A 14,495-nucleotide genomic window follows, 5' to 3' on the forward strand; every position below is an offset into this window, starting at 1 on the left:
AATGCGTGGTCGTGTATGGCACTGCGCGCCGCTCGGCTGAGGGCGTTGTGGTGGTGCGCCAGGCTTGTTTACCGACATCTCCTTCTCGATAGAGGATGGGGTGGTGGGACAGGCCCTGTCGGAGGGGGCTTGGCTGGGGGCTGGGCAAAAGCGAGCCAAGTTTCCAGGCTATCCTTAATTCGCTGGCAGGCTGGTGTTGAGGTATTTGTCCACGACGACGCGCCGACTGCACGTCGTCAGGCTTCCCCAGCCCAGCCAGGCGGACCGGCTGTCCAGCACCGATTCAGACGAGCGATACCGCGGACTGGGAGCCCACTGGCCTGGGCGCTAGGGTTGCAGAGGTGACAGTGAAGGTCCGCCGCGGCCATGTTGGTTGCCCCGCGTTAAGCACGCGGGTCGTGCGTGAACGGCAACCTTGTCTGCATGTCAGAAAGCTGGCGCTCAGCGGCCGGCGCTGGCCATTGACTCGGGCTAGCGCTGCTGAAGCCACCCGTTGGTGGAATTGCCACACGCCCACGACAAGACGACATCCAAGTCAGCCCGCCGTTGCGTGCTCACTTGCCCTATGTGAACAGTGCACTCCCATAGTACACGCCTGCGTAAAATTCTGCCAGTATTCTTGTCATGGCACGTATGTAGAAGTACATGGGTACATACATGTGTACATACGTACAGTAGGTAAGTTCCTAGCCTGCATGCACAGCACTGGGAAACATCATCGTGGGCGCCAAGCACAACACCTCTTTTTTTTCCCTTGCACACATAACTGGTGTCTCCGTAGCTCTGCAAGTGCATGGGTCAGTGTCGACCTGGGACCTGTTATCTGCTTGGCCGTAAGAAGGGCACTGTTTCGAACGTTCTAGCTCCCGAACCCAGCCGCTAGGCGCATTCGAGAAAACTGCCTTGACTGCGGCGAAACCGAGCAACAGCGTATATACGCCTATCGTCCAGAATCTGCGTATAGACACCATCAGGTGACCCCTCATTCGTCAGCCTGCTGCCACACATTGCACAAGCCGGACATGACTACTCTGGTCCTGGTGCCAGTCCATTTCTAGCACCACAGCAAATGCCAAACACCATACCGCACACCGCAAAAAGCTGTTGTCTTAGCCAACATCTCCCTACTCCGGAATAAGTGACCGTCGCTGAGCCTTCACCTGCCAAGCCTATTTTTCAATCCGTCACTGCAAGTAGACTGGCTGCACGCCGCGTCCGTGCTCGTCCACATAGCCCAGCGACGTGGTCTTCGTCTTGTCTGTTCCGTCAAATTCTCGTTCTTGGAATCCATTACTATCAGAAACTCAATCATGTGCTCGTCTCGATGCTCGATATCGCATTCGTCGTAATGCTGACTCGGTCTCCACTTTGGAAAAAATACCAAGTCAAGTGGTGACCAGACTACAATCTAGCTCAGCCGTCAACCTCACCACTCTTCAAAAACGACCCCCACGGCCATTGCCATGTTGTGCGTTGAAGAGATATGTACATCTGCGTTTTGTTCACAGCAATACTGTTGTTATGCCGGCGTGAAGCGAAACAAGTTCCAAGCTTGGCATTTCGTAATAACCTCCAAAGTGTATTGTGCCCATTGCTCAGCTAGCGGTAACGAGCCGTAGCCAAGAGTTCCATGAGGCCCACAGAAAGAGAAGGAGTGTTTGGAGATTAGGCATGCCTACGCTAAGGTAAGAAGTAGCCCCATTCTCCGGACGACCCCAGATGTCGCCCATGCCGGTGCTGCGGACAATAAAGGGGAAGCGGGGTAATTCAGGACGTGTGGAAGGCTGTGGCGTACTACATTATTGCATCCACGTCATGCCTGTGTCCTAGATCGATCGTCGACAAACGCACTTGGTGTACGAGACCCGACCATCTCCGCGAAAAAAAAGTCTGCGTCTTGAGTGACCAGGGCGTCAACACATCCTGATGCTAGTGTTGGGCGGCGATACCTGGGGGTAGAGTTTTGTCGGTACCATCCTCTCAACCAAGCGAGCATTATTATTGAATTATTTCTCGTTGCCTTGCAAACACGGGCTTCGTGCCGTGGTCAGAACAGGCAAGGCTTGTATCTGATATTCGCATTGTTTTTCCCTGTCCAAGACTGGCGAAGGCTGCAGTACTATAATGTACAGGTGGCCGAGCTTGAGTAGTGATACAAATACTTGCCCTTTTGCTGGACGGCTGCAATGATATCTACACCAGAGCTGCCGGCATTAATGACTGCCGCCCATTCGTCAGAGAGGTCGTAGCCTTCTTCGGGGTTTGCAGAATACATGAGCTTTCCCTTGGGACCTACCAACACCGGAGTGCAAGGCTATCTACAGCTCTTCGGAACACTGCTAGTGCTGATGAAGAAGTCGGGATTGCTCTAAAGAAAACGACATATTTTTTTTCCAGATTCGAAGCTTGACATTCCTACAACTTTGCAGCACTACTCTACTCGGCATATTCAGCACAATGCTAAAAGTGTGACGCACTTGGCAACGAAATCAGCTTCACGCTCAATATATCACTCGGGGCATTTCCGCATCCTAAGCGAACATGAGTAGTTTTGTGACGAAAGAACAATCTTCCACGTGGACTGATAGTTGAATGAAGGAGTATCGCACGCACATCCTGGATGTCTGTTTTCAACCTTGGCAAGGTTCCCCATGTCTTCTTCGGCGTTGTTGAAAAAGTTCAACGGAAATGTCCTTGCACTCACAAGGGCGGTTTCGAATCTACTCTTCATTCCCATAGTGACGTGGAGTGGGCAGAAACACTACATGGTGAGTAGGGGCAGGTGCCATGGCATATGAGCGGTTGCCAGGCCTCGGACATGGCAGGTGGTGTTGTGAGAGGCGCAGAATATGGCAGCATGGCTCGCATGTGGGGTTAGCGTGAGTGTAGGAGGCGCCGTCAACTCGACACCAGACGTGCATTCTGGCACACACTATATCATAGCATGGACTACAGCTGGCCGGCTCAGACAACACGACAGCGCACGTGGTGATGGTAGCAGTAGCAGTAGCAGTAGCAGTAGCAGAGAGCGACGAGGCTCTTTCCCTGTCGCGGCCCGAGTCCAGGGGGCTTGCTCGCTCCCCGGTTCCTCTTAGCTCACATGCGCTACCTACCACCTATCATCTGGTACGATTAGGAGTACATACGCGGGCGACACCTGTGCCGGGAAAATACGCGGCAGCAGCATAGACGGTTGCGCACCACAGCCCTCTTTGCAGTCGCAACCCCCATCACCATTGCCACGACCACACACATTGATCGTTGTTGCACATCTTGCAGCAACAGCATCGCTGGGCGACTCGTTCCCCGCGCTACAGCTTCGCAAACGACATTTGACGATTTGCCCCGACCGCTGCCATCAACGCACAGGGCGACAGGCAGCTCTGCCCGTGTCCCTCATTCCCACACATTTGCCCCCCAGACATTTGCGCCCAGCGCATGCGAGCCCACACGGTTCCCCTTGGTCGCAGCACCACCTCGTGCTTCCTCGTTACTCTTGCGCGGCCAGGCTGCTGAATCCCCGAAGACTCTCCCTCAGCTTAGCGGCCCTGGTCATGGTGCCCGCGCATCCTCGCCAGGTAGCCTCGTGAATGACGCTTTTGACCGCACCACATCCCATTGCGCCCACGTAGCCACTCTCACCCACGTCCACCGCCATGTCGTACGACGGGAACGGCCAGAATTACTACAACCCAAACATTCCACATTCCAACGTGGGCGCGCAAGGCCAATACCAGGACCCCTACCACCGCTCCTCGTCAAGCACCGACCCAAACGATGGTGCAAACGGAGGCACTTCAGGCGCAGGCGCGGTTTCAGACTACGGCTACGGTTATGCCCAGCCAGAGCGCCGCAACAGCATGGCTGCGCGCCAGAACGACGAGCTCTTCATAGCCACTGCAAACTCCCCGCACATCGGTCAGGGTCCAATGTCGCCTACGGCTGGTGGCTATGCCGGCTATGGATACCCACCACAGCGACAGCAACTCGAATACAACCCCCAGAACTACAACACACAACCCGTCGCTCTGCCCAATCCTTCGCACTACGGCGGCGTCAGCAGACCCTTTGCACCTCCCGTCTCAACAACGGCCTCACATCAGCCCTACAATCCAGCTGCCTATGCGAGCAACAGTCTCGTCAGGACGAATACTGCCAACCAAAACTATGCCTTCTCCCCCACCTCTCCAACTGCCACGTACCCTTCGCCCTCTTCATACCAGCAGTCGCAGTTTGGGAGAGCAGGCTCGGTCCAGAGAGGTGCTTCGTCTTATACCACACCTGCACCACCCTCACTACCAGTGCCTCCTGGAAGCACACAACTTCCTGCTGACGATTGGGGCAACCGACCTACTCGGCATGCTTCTAACTCATCAGGGTACTACTCGTCGAGCGCCTCGCATGCTCCATTACCCTCTCCACCAGTCTACGACACTGGCTATGGCTCACAGCGCAGCGACAGATACGGAAATTTCCAGTCGAACGCCCTTCCCCCGACTCCTGAAGTTCCGACCCATGGGTCACCCCAGCGAACGAATACGATGTCTTCGCGACCGCTACCTCCACCACCGCCCCACGAGTCTGACAGCGACGAGTATTTGACGCCGCAGAATGGGTATCAAGACGAGCTTTTCAATGACGTCTTGAGTATGACGGGCGGTGGAACTCATGTTCAGCATTCCAACGGTCAATACTATCACACTGAGCGTCATTCATCCGGACACAATGGTATGAATGGTGGCCAAGGAGGTGCATACCCCGGGCGTGAAACATACGCTAGTGACGAGAGTGATGTCGAGGCCGCTGCTGGTCTGGCTGCACTCCAAATGGCCGAAGAACAAGAGAGGGCTGATGAGGCCCGGAGAGCCAGTGGTGGCGGCGGACTGTTCAGCAACTACACGTCAGTTCATTCACCACACATGCCTACAGAACCCGCAAGAGAAGGAAGTGCAAGCGATACCGAATATGTAGGCATGGACGTGGGTACGTATGGCGGTGGCTTCATGCCGTCCTTCAATTATGGCGGAGACCCAAGTCAGCTAGCAGCGGGAAGTGGCTACCCACCGTCAACATCAGGCTCACAGCGACGATCAGAGCCTTATGGCGAAGAGTACGATTCGATTCACCCCTTCCCGTCCTTTTCGAACAATGCACGTGTCGACACCTTCGGTACTGGTGGTCTTGAAGAGCCTAGCGCCCGACGACGGAGCTACGACGAAGGTGATGAAGTCACCCTCATGGACAGCGCCTCTATCGCATCCAGCTCTACTCTCATAAATCAAACATCGGCCATGCCCGGCGAACCACCAGACATGTTTTACCACCCAGGAATCTCAAACCGGCCTCTACCACCTCCTCCAGTGAACACCAACGCTCGGCGAACAAACCACCAAAGCAACAGCTCTGCCGGATCTGGATCCTACGAGTACTGGCGCAACGCTCCATCGTCCCGTGACTCGTACCCTATCGACCCTAACGGTGTACACATGGTATCGCCCAACGGCACACACGTCCCCCGCTCAACCTCTCTCCTACAGCACAGCAACGCTCGAGATGCTATACCCTTGCCGAGATCCAAGACCGATGCGGAACAGGGGCACAGATCTCGGGGTAGCCGCAATACCTTTTATGGCCATGCCATAGACAGCGACGGCAACACGCTAACTCCTGCCAGCACTGAAGCTGTAGCTATTGATTTGCCAACAATTCCAGCTGGCAAGCGCTTCAACCCTGCAAAGCTGTCTAGCATCGACTTCAAGAAGTGCACAGAGCCGTGGGCGCTCAGCTCAATCATTGCTTGGCTCAAGAGCATGACAGAAGGAGAAAATGATTTGAAGGAGGGTCCTATCCAGGAGGGTCTGATTGCACTTTTCACTCACAAGGTTCCAACGATGAATATTGCCGATGCCGAGACCTTGAGTAGCCGTGTGGTAGCAGAAATGTACAAAGCTGGTACTCTTGTACACGAAGAAGAATGGCTCAAGTTCTCTTCGGAAAGCATGACGGGTGTAATATTTCAGCTAACAGGAGCGGGCTGCTACGCACCCATGTTGCATACTTACGCATCTCCTGGTCGATGTTATTCACACCACTGCCAGCGAACGCTCAAGAAGATTGACCTCCATGCTCCGTCCGCCGCACCTCGTTCGGAAGATTGGGCTACCTTTTACAAGCTGAAAAAGGAGGATATTGAGGGTGCGAACAAGAAGGAAATTGAGCGTCAAAATATCCTACACGAGATTGTGCAGGGAGAGGACAACTACATGAATCGACTCGATGTGTTGCGCCATCTGTACCGTGACCGACTAAAGGCATCACAGCCTCCTGTTATACCCCCGAAAAAGCTCGACCGATTCATCCGCGACGTTTTCAGCAAAGTAGATGCAGTGCGGAAGGCAAACGAAGACCATCTCCTCCCACAGATCAAGTACAGGCAGCAAGAGCAGGGGCCATGGATTGTCGGGTTTAGCGACATTTTCAGAGAATGGATTCGAAAGGCCAAGCAAGCCTATATCGAGTACGCGGCAGCCTTTCCGTACGCATCGTTCCTGGTCCGACAAGAGGCCGATAGGAACATACTGTTCCGTACGTTTCTGGATGAAGCTCAGAAAAACAAGCTTTCCAACAAGCTTGGTTGGGATACGTATCTGAAAGGACCCATCGACAGGCTGCAGCGTTACGGCCTGCTTCTGGATACGGTGTTAAAATACTCGATTGTCGACAACGAGGAGAAGAGGAATCTCCAAATCGCCAAGGATGAGATCAAGGCTGTAACTTTGGAGTGCGATGCCCGTGTCGCTGAGATGGGCCGGAAAGTCAGCCTCACAGATCTCCAAGCTAAGCTCATCTTACGACCAGGCATGCAACGTGTAGAGCTTAATCTGGATCATCTTGGACGAGAGCTGATTTTCCGAGGGGATGTGCAAAGAATGGGAGGTAACCGCTTCAACTGGCTTGAGACCCACGCACTACTCTTCGACCACTACCTCGTGCTCGCAAAAACAGTCTCTTTCAGAGAGGCGGATGGCGTTACTAAGTCTGAGAAATATGACGTGTCTCGGCTGCCAATTCCCATGGATTTGCTGGTGCTCGAAAGCGAAGATGATGATCCCGTTGTACGTTCAACAATGAAGGGTATATCCACAGTCACGGCCGTCCCGGGTCGAGTTGCCGGAACTGGTGCACGCCTAACCGGCAGTCCTGCTCCAGGCGCTTTGCAGCATGTGACTACTAATTCCTCTCTTGGGTCCTCAAATACAAGTGGTTCTGGAAAGACTCTTGTCAATACCCCGACAATTGACGCCAACAAAGATGAGAAGATTCTATATCCGTTCCGAGTGAAGCATCTTGGCAAGGAGACTTACACCCTGTATGCTCCGAGCGCACAAAACCGAGCCGAATGGTGTGACAAACTCATCATTGCAAAGACACGACACGCCGCGGCTCTCTTTGCCCAGAATGCAGAGCCTTTCAGATTACGAGTGATGGCTGATGCTGCATTTGCATACGACAGTGCTATGCCATCTCAAAGAGCCATAACCATCAAGGGAACACCTCTGGACCGGGCTGTTGATGAGGTCGAGAAGCTCTTCGTCAACGTCGGTCGCCCAGTGCCCATCTGCCGAGCGAGGGTTAACTGTGCCACGGCCTTTACCCAACCCCATGGCAAACACATGGTGGCGGTTGGTACAGATATTGGCGTATACGTGTCCGACTTCGATAACCCTAGAGGCTGGTCAAAGGTAAGTCATGTCTCTGTACTTGGGAAAACGAAGCTAACATATTCAGGCCATTCAAATACCGCGAGTAACGCAGATTGCCGTGCTCGAGCAGTTCGGCTTGATGCTCCTGATTTCTGATAAGGCTTTGATTGCATACCACCTGGATGCTGTATGCCCACTCAGCGGCATAGCTCCTTCAAACGACTCGACTCGACGCGCTCCTCAAAAGCTGTCGGGCGCGCGCGACATTGGCTTCTTTGCCACTGGTGTAATGAAGGACAGGACCCTGGTCTTCTACAAGAAGCGCGACGGGATCTCATCGACCTTCAAGGTCCTCGAGCCTGTATATCAGAAATCCACAGAGAAGAAGTCCAGGATATGGAAAACGGGCCGTACTGAGTTTTTCCGCGAGTACGATGAGTTCTACATCCCGGCTGAATGCTTCACCATCAATCTCTTCCATTCTTCTCTCGCCATCTCCACATCAAAGGGCTTCGAGGTACTCACTTTGGACAAGAAACAGCCATGGTCGGTGCCAGACCTAAAGCAGCCACACGTTGCCACTATTGCGTCGCGACTACAAAACCAAGTCCCATTGGGCATGTTCCGCCTCTCGGACCAAGAGTTCCTTCTTTGTTACGAGGAGTGTGCGGTATACATCAACAAGAACGGTGACATCTCCCGCTCGGTTATCATGGAATTTGTCGGCAAGGCAAAGAGCGCTGCCATGTACGGGCCGTATGTGTTGCTCTTCGACCCCGACTTTGTTGAGATTCGCAACGCACAGAATGGCAGATTACGCCAAGTGATTGCTGGGCGTGATGTCAAGTGTTTGGATGATGGACTCAGCGGAGGTTCATCGCACAACAGGACAGTGAAGCTGAGCTTGCAGCACCCGTATCATGAAAGGAGCCAAGTCGTTGTTGAGTTGGTGCTCAACGAAGGTCAAAAGGAGTAACACAGTAATGTTATACATATTACAAGCGTTTGGCCTGAATAAGAAAGGCCATGTTTGCGCCACATTCAGACACGGTGAGGGTGGTGGAGTATGGGGTTTAGGAACTTGGGTCCTTGTTTGGAATGGAAGACAGCATCGCCTCTGTTGTTAGTAGCTTTTTTCTTACTTAGTACTGAAAGAGAACGAGTTAATTGTCTCCATATCACTGGTATCAAGTAAGATTTTCTGCTGCTGCCGATGACAGCATGTTGTTAATAGTTGTACCTTCTTCTTCTTTCTTCTCAAGTTTGCGAACATTTATTCTATGTTTTTTTGATTTGCTCGATTTATGCGACGGAAAGTTTTTGCTGCATCGACCTAATACCCAGAGATAACCCCTTCGGCGAATAGCAACGTTGTTGCTTACTTTTGTGTATCTTTTTTGGTGAAACATGTCTTGACATAGTGAGAACAACAAAGATACTGGAAATGAGAGGGGAAGAACGCAATGATTTTACATAACTACGAGTTTCTTGTGATTTTAGGATCTTGGGTAGTTATACATCCTTTGCGTTTTATGCTTAGATTGCGTTAGGCGACACGCACGCAACATGAACTTAACCATGTATTCTAGAGTCCGTTCAATAGACCCTTCTCGACCAACTTGATGATCCGTCTGAACAGGAACAAAGGGTAGTAACATGCGTACATGCCGCCTTCCCAGCATCATCCTCAACCCCTTGCTCCTACTCTTTCCCTGAAAGTCTGATATCTGTGATCCAAATCAAAACTATAGTTTTATTGATGGCAGATGAAACTTGAAAGCGGATAGCCATGTCTAAGCTTTGGACATGATGTCACAAGATAGGAAATTATGAGCTTGAATGAAGCTTCGAGCAGCAAGAAAGATTGAGTGGCTTTATGCATCATCACTTTAACCCAGGAACATAAACACCAACAGTCAAATGATACATGTGAAGTATGAGCTACTTGAAGAACTCTATACGTGATGATAAAAATGGTACTCATCAGGGAGCACTCTGGATAGGTGACGGGAATGGGATTACATAAGGTGAATTCATTACGTCATGCGCTAGGTTACATTACTTTAGAGCATGTGCAGACCTGCCTCCACACATCTTCACCTCCAGGATCAGCGTCTATTAGATCTTCCTACTGCCTTCCATTCAGATGAAAGGGGAGCATATCACCTCTAACGACACCCTTAATGTCCCGGGAACGTCTGACGGTTGCTGTAGCTAACCGCAGTTACGACCCAACGTCACTACCACCTTCCGAGCTCCGCTCGCCCCTAGTGTTAGGAAGAATGAACACACAACTTGAATTATCTGTTCGGCAGCAAGGCTTAAACTCCTAGCTTCGGCACCCCATGAGGGGCCGGTTTACTGGCGAGCCGCTTGTCTTGTTCTTCCTTGGACAGCGTATCCCACTCAGCTACATTCTTGTCCTTCATGGGAGTCAGTACGTTGTCAAAAGTTAAGCTGCCTGTAACACTACTCACCCATTCTGCTACACACTCTGGCTTCCAGTTGCACTTCTCTACCTCACCATACATGGGGTGGTTTCGCCTGGGATGAAGAGTTGGCCAGCCCGAGGCGTGGTAATGATGCTTCACTAGCGCACCTCTGGAGCCGTGGTTGCCAGAGTCGGAGTGCCCTTGACCAGCTGCAAATGCTTCGACATTGAGCACGAGAATTCCATTAACAAGTCTCGATTCTGCTAGATTGTGGAAGAGATCCCAAGTGACTGGGTTTCCATGGTTCTGCGCCATCATTTGTTCCAAGACCGCTTTGGTAAACGCAGACGGCCCCGTACCACTGATCACTTCGTCGAAATCCAAGTGGAGCTGCGATATAGGTACCTCTTTCGCTTTGGCCAACTCGTGTAACCAATCTTGAATATTCTCGATAAGCCGCATCATAACCGGAAGCCGGGGTTTGGCGGCAAAAGTCCACTGGCAAAACGACTTGCATTTGGATCCGAGAATCTCGTGATTGGCAAATGTAGGCTCATCAATTTCCACTCCGATGATCATGTCAATGTCTGGCTCGTTGTAGCGCTCGGGAATGAACCTGTTGATGGGTCGTAGGCACTCTACATCAATATCGGCATATACACCACCTTCGGCGTACATCACGAGGTATCGAAGCAGGTCGGCTTTTATTATGGTGATGTTTAGTTCCCGGTATAGGTCGACGAGATCCTTTCGGTCAAGGCCGTGTGGCCCATAGTGCCACTCGAGATAGTCGTTCGCGTTATCATCTGTCAACACCTCGTACCGGTACGTAGGGTTTTTCTGAGCCCAGGTCTTGGCCGAGTCTGAGTCGCGCTGCTCAAAGCCCAGAGGACCAACCTTCCATGTCTGCCATATCTTCTTTGGAATCAACGAGCCAACTGGTTGGAGTGGCTGCTGGTATTTGAGCTCGCGCTTATATCTGCTCGCTGCTCGGATCGGGGTTGTAAAGAACTCGGTGTTGGCAAAGAACAAGAAGAGGAAGATCAAAGCAATGTATGCAGGCAAGACTCTCCGCACTTGACTGGTGAGCTTGCCTGAAAATTGTGTCACTATTGGAGAACTTGGGCGCATCGTAATTTTCAGACTGAGCTTGGGCGGAGGTGGCCTTGATCGTGTGCGCATGCTGGAGTTATTACAACATTGGGAACCTGCCAATTTGACCCAGCCATTCCACAACTATTATCGATCGTCTCAATGCAATACCGGGGATACGAGCCTCTGGCCTAGAGTATACCCATGCGACCGCGTCGACCAATACACTCCTTGCCTTCACCCTCGGCATATCAATCTCTTTTCACATGCAGGGGCAGCCTCACAAAAAAGCACGTAACCCCGCATATGCCCTTGAGGCTAAGAGTCCATCCTGGTAAACTAGTAGTGTACTAGTACAACGCCGGTACCAAGACGGGTGGGTTAAAGCTTATAAATTTGACCCCCTGCAAGTTCATCGGTCGCTTGGACATGTTAGGTATCTGTCCCTTGACAGCCCCCGCATTGCATCTCGTGAGTAAGAGATATTTGAGGTGTGTCGCCGGATTGAGCAATGTCACACTCGAAACTGTCCGTGCCCAAATACTGCTGCCGAACGATCCTGGCTTGGTCGCGTTCATCTGGGCAATCAGACATGCTTCGGACGAGTCGTGCAAATCCTGCAATTGCGCATCAATTGCCCACTCTATTACGATCTTGAATATCTAGGGACTTTCGAGTACCCAGTATTGCTCGATTCCATCTCAATTCCTGAGATCCCTCAATTGTATCTACTTTTTTTCACCACCGAAAATGCCTACCAAATACAACGGGTTGCTGGACCAAAATGGTATCGAAGAAATCAAACTTTCACCATCAATCTGGAAGCCAGTTCGAACGGCCAAATGGGGCCTCGATATTGTACGCCCGGAATTTCTCTCCTTGCGGCAGGCCTCAAAAACCAAGCCAATTAGGCCAACAGCATGGCTGGACGGTCTAAGAGGCTTCGCTGCACTCCTGGTCTATCTGCACCATCACCAACTCTGGGCTCACGGGGAACGTGGTAACTCTGTCTTCGAAAATGCCTACGGCTACGAGGGAAAACACTATTTCGCAGCCCTGCCATTCGTACGCATCTTCTTCTCTGGTGGCCATTTTGCTGTTGCCGTCTTCTTCGTCATATCTGGTTATGTGCTTTCCCTCAAAAGTCTGCGCATGATCCAGGACGGCCATGCTGTCAGTGCTGCAGACAGTATCGGTTCCGCTCTCTTCCGCCGTTGGCTACGACTTTACCTGCCCGTCGTTGCGATTACCCTCGCACTCATGTCTATCCGCCAATGGAGCGGATTGTGGGTTGACTTGCAGCCAATGGAAGATACATACTGGAAAGAACTGATCAAATGGTACCACATGTTCAAAAACTACAGCTTTGTCTTTTCCACCGAGATCTATGGTTTTGCTACACAGTTCCATGCGCACGTCTGGTCGATCCCCATTGAATTCAAAGGATCTATCATTATCTATACCGCACTCTCCGCACTCTCTAGGTGCACAAAGAACTCCCGGCTCTGCTGCGAGGCCGCTCTGATATTCTACTTCCTCTACATCGCGGACGGCTACTACGGCGCAATGTTCATTTCTGGAATGTTGCTTTGCGACCTTGATTTGCTCGCACAGCAGGACAAACTTCCGCGATTGTTTTCCGCTCTGGCGAACTTTAAGGAGTTTATCTTCTTCCACATGTTTGTCTTTTCTCTCTACCTCAGTGGTGTGCCCTCCTATGACGTGTCTGAAGCGGATCGCGCTGCTTTCCTCACCAAGTCGCCAGGATGGATCTGGTTGTCGCATCTCAAACCTCAGGCAGTATTTGATGCGAAATGGTTCTATCTCTTCTGGGCAGCATTCTTCGCGGTCGCAGCAGTGCCTCGCTTGCCATGGCTCAAGCAATTCTTCGAGACGCGCTTCTGTCAATATCTTGGACGCGTATCTTTTGCGCTGTACTTGGTACATGGGGTTGTTATCTGGATCGTCGCTGACCGACTGTATGCATTGGTGGGCCTTACGAGATCGGCTCACGCCGAAGGGATACCGGAGTGGGTCAACAAATTCCCCCTGCCTGCCAATGGCCCACTAGGGCTGGAATTGGCTTTTTGGTTACTCCAGCCCATTCTCCTATCTATCACATTGTATTTTGCAGAAGTCGTGACAAGGTTGGTCGACGAGCCAAGTGTCAAGTTTACCAATTGGCTTTACAAAAAGGCGCTTTCTCAACAGACGAAGCCGGGGCATCAGCGTAGCCAATCAACACGATAAGTCGGTATGTAGCTGCAACCAGAAGTATCGATATTGAACAAATCATTCTTGGACCCCAAACCCTTCATTACAATCCTGATCATATTGCGATGCTTCCAACGTTTGCTGTCGATCTCAATAAGAATATTCGGCTTCATGTGACCGTTCAGCTACATTCCTCGGGAGTTGATGTTACGCCGCACTACTGCAGGTGCTGAAGGGGCGGGACGTGACACAGCATAGGCGCCCGTTGTATTGATGGTCGAAAGAGGCGTACTCCGCCGAGTCAGTCACCATGGGGGCCTCAGCTCCTGGTCAAGAACCATGGTCCCTGCCCTGCCGCTGATCTTTGCCCTTTCGTCGGCAATGACCAAATCAGGTACCAATACCGTCGACTATCAATTTCCTTTGCAGCGTACGTACGAGACTGCATATCGCCGGTGCCCGCTCAACCTCGGATGCTTGCGCCTATGCATCTGCGTCCATGCCCCGATTAACACATGTGACGAAGAGGATTCCGACCACCATCTGCTTTTGATCAGACGTCGGAGAGCGCCTGTGAAGTACCAATTTGTCCCTTTACCATGAGGCGGCGGCACAATATTGCTTTGGCTACAGTTGCATTCCTCGGTACAATCTTGCTGGTTGCACAGCACCGCAGTGAATACCGGCATACGCATGTTACTCATGCATCGTATGATACCAAAGAGAGTAATACTGGGATCGAAGTACTACCATCTGATTTAAAACCTTCCTCACATTCTCATTATGCATCTGGGTCAGGAGCGGACCCTGAGAAGTCCGTGACCCTACATGACGACGGTTCACCAGCTCAAGGAGACTCGGAAGGCGATAGTTCGACGACACCTCCGTTGCTGGAAAACTCGTCTCTCGATGGACAAACCGTCCTAGAGCCCGAATACGCATTCCAGAAAGATCTCGACCTACTCCTTCCAATCCCAGTACTACAGCGCTTCAGCACCCACGAACCCCACAACTATGTCCCCGGAGGCACAGAAAAGTACGCCTATGCTACTTT

General features: G+C 51.8%; 3 protein-coding genes across 3 annotated transcripts; 2 read left to right on the forward strand and 1 right to left on the reverse strand.

Annotated features, from left to right (window-relative positions):
• Window positions 1–3,656: 3,656 nt before the first annotated feature.
• On the forward strand, window positions 3,657–8,679 carry COCSADRAFT_91423 (uncharacterized protein; the record flags this gene model as incomplete). The annotated part of the gene is made up of 2 exons (XM_007702521.1): window positions 3,657–7,742; window positions 7,789–8,679. 2 exons carry the CDS (start codon window positions 3,657–3,659, stop codon window positions 8,677–8,679), a joined length of 4,977 nt encoding a protein of 1,658 aa, XP_007700711.1.
• A 1,207-nt stretch (window positions 8,680–9,886) lies between these two features.
• Window positions 9,887–11,604, reverse strand: COCSADRAFT_143928 (glycosyltransferase family 32 protein). The gene is made up of 2 exons (XM_007702522.1): window positions 10,181–11,604; window positions 9,887–10,126 (listed from the first exon to the last, which is right to left on the reverse strand). The coding sequence occupies exons 1-2, from the start codon at window positions 11,315–11,317 to the stop codon at window positions 10,025–10,027; spliced, it is 1,239 nt and encodes a 412-aa protein (XP_007700712.1). The 5' UTR covers window positions 11,318–11,604; the 3' UTR covers window positions 9,887–10,024.
• A 43-nt stretch (window positions 11,605–11,647) lies between these two features.
• COCSADRAFT_330349 (uncharacterized protein) lies at window positions 11,648–13,758 on the forward strand. Its single transcript, XM_007702523.1, has one exon. The coding sequence runs from the start codon at window positions 11,978–11,980 to the stop codon at window positions 13,475–13,477; it is 1,500 nt and encodes a 499-aa protein (XP_007700713.1). The 5' UTR covers window positions 11,648–11,977; the 3' UTR covers window positions 13,478–13,758.
• The last annotated feature ends 737 nt before the right edge of the window (window positions 13,759–14,495 follow it).

This window comes from Bipolaris sorokiniana, assembly GCF_000338995.1.
Source record: "Bipolaris sorokiniana ND90Pr unplaced genomic scaffold COCSAscaffold_8, whole genome shotgun sequence".
In the NCBI taxonomy this organism is placed as follows: Eukaryota; Fungi; Ascomycota; class Dothideomycetes; order Pleosporales; family Pleosporaceae; genus Bipolaris; species Bipolaris sorokiniana.

What these genes read in the sequence shown, in the direction of transcription:
- COCSADRAFT_143928 (XM_007702522.1), bottom strand. Translation starts at nt 11,317, where the DNA reads ATGCGCACACGATCAAGGCCACCTCCGCCCAAGCTCAGTCTGAAAATT. An exon ending in CAGAGTGTGTAGCAGAATGG is followed by an intron (nt 10,127 to 10,180) that starts GTGAGTAGTGTT and finishes ACTCCCATGAAG; the next exon opens with GACAAGAATGTAGCTGAGTG.
- COCSADRAFT_330349 (XM_007702523.1), top strand. Translation starts at nt 11,978, where the DNA reads ATGCCTACCAAATACAACGGGTTGCTGGACCAAAATGGTATCGAAGAA.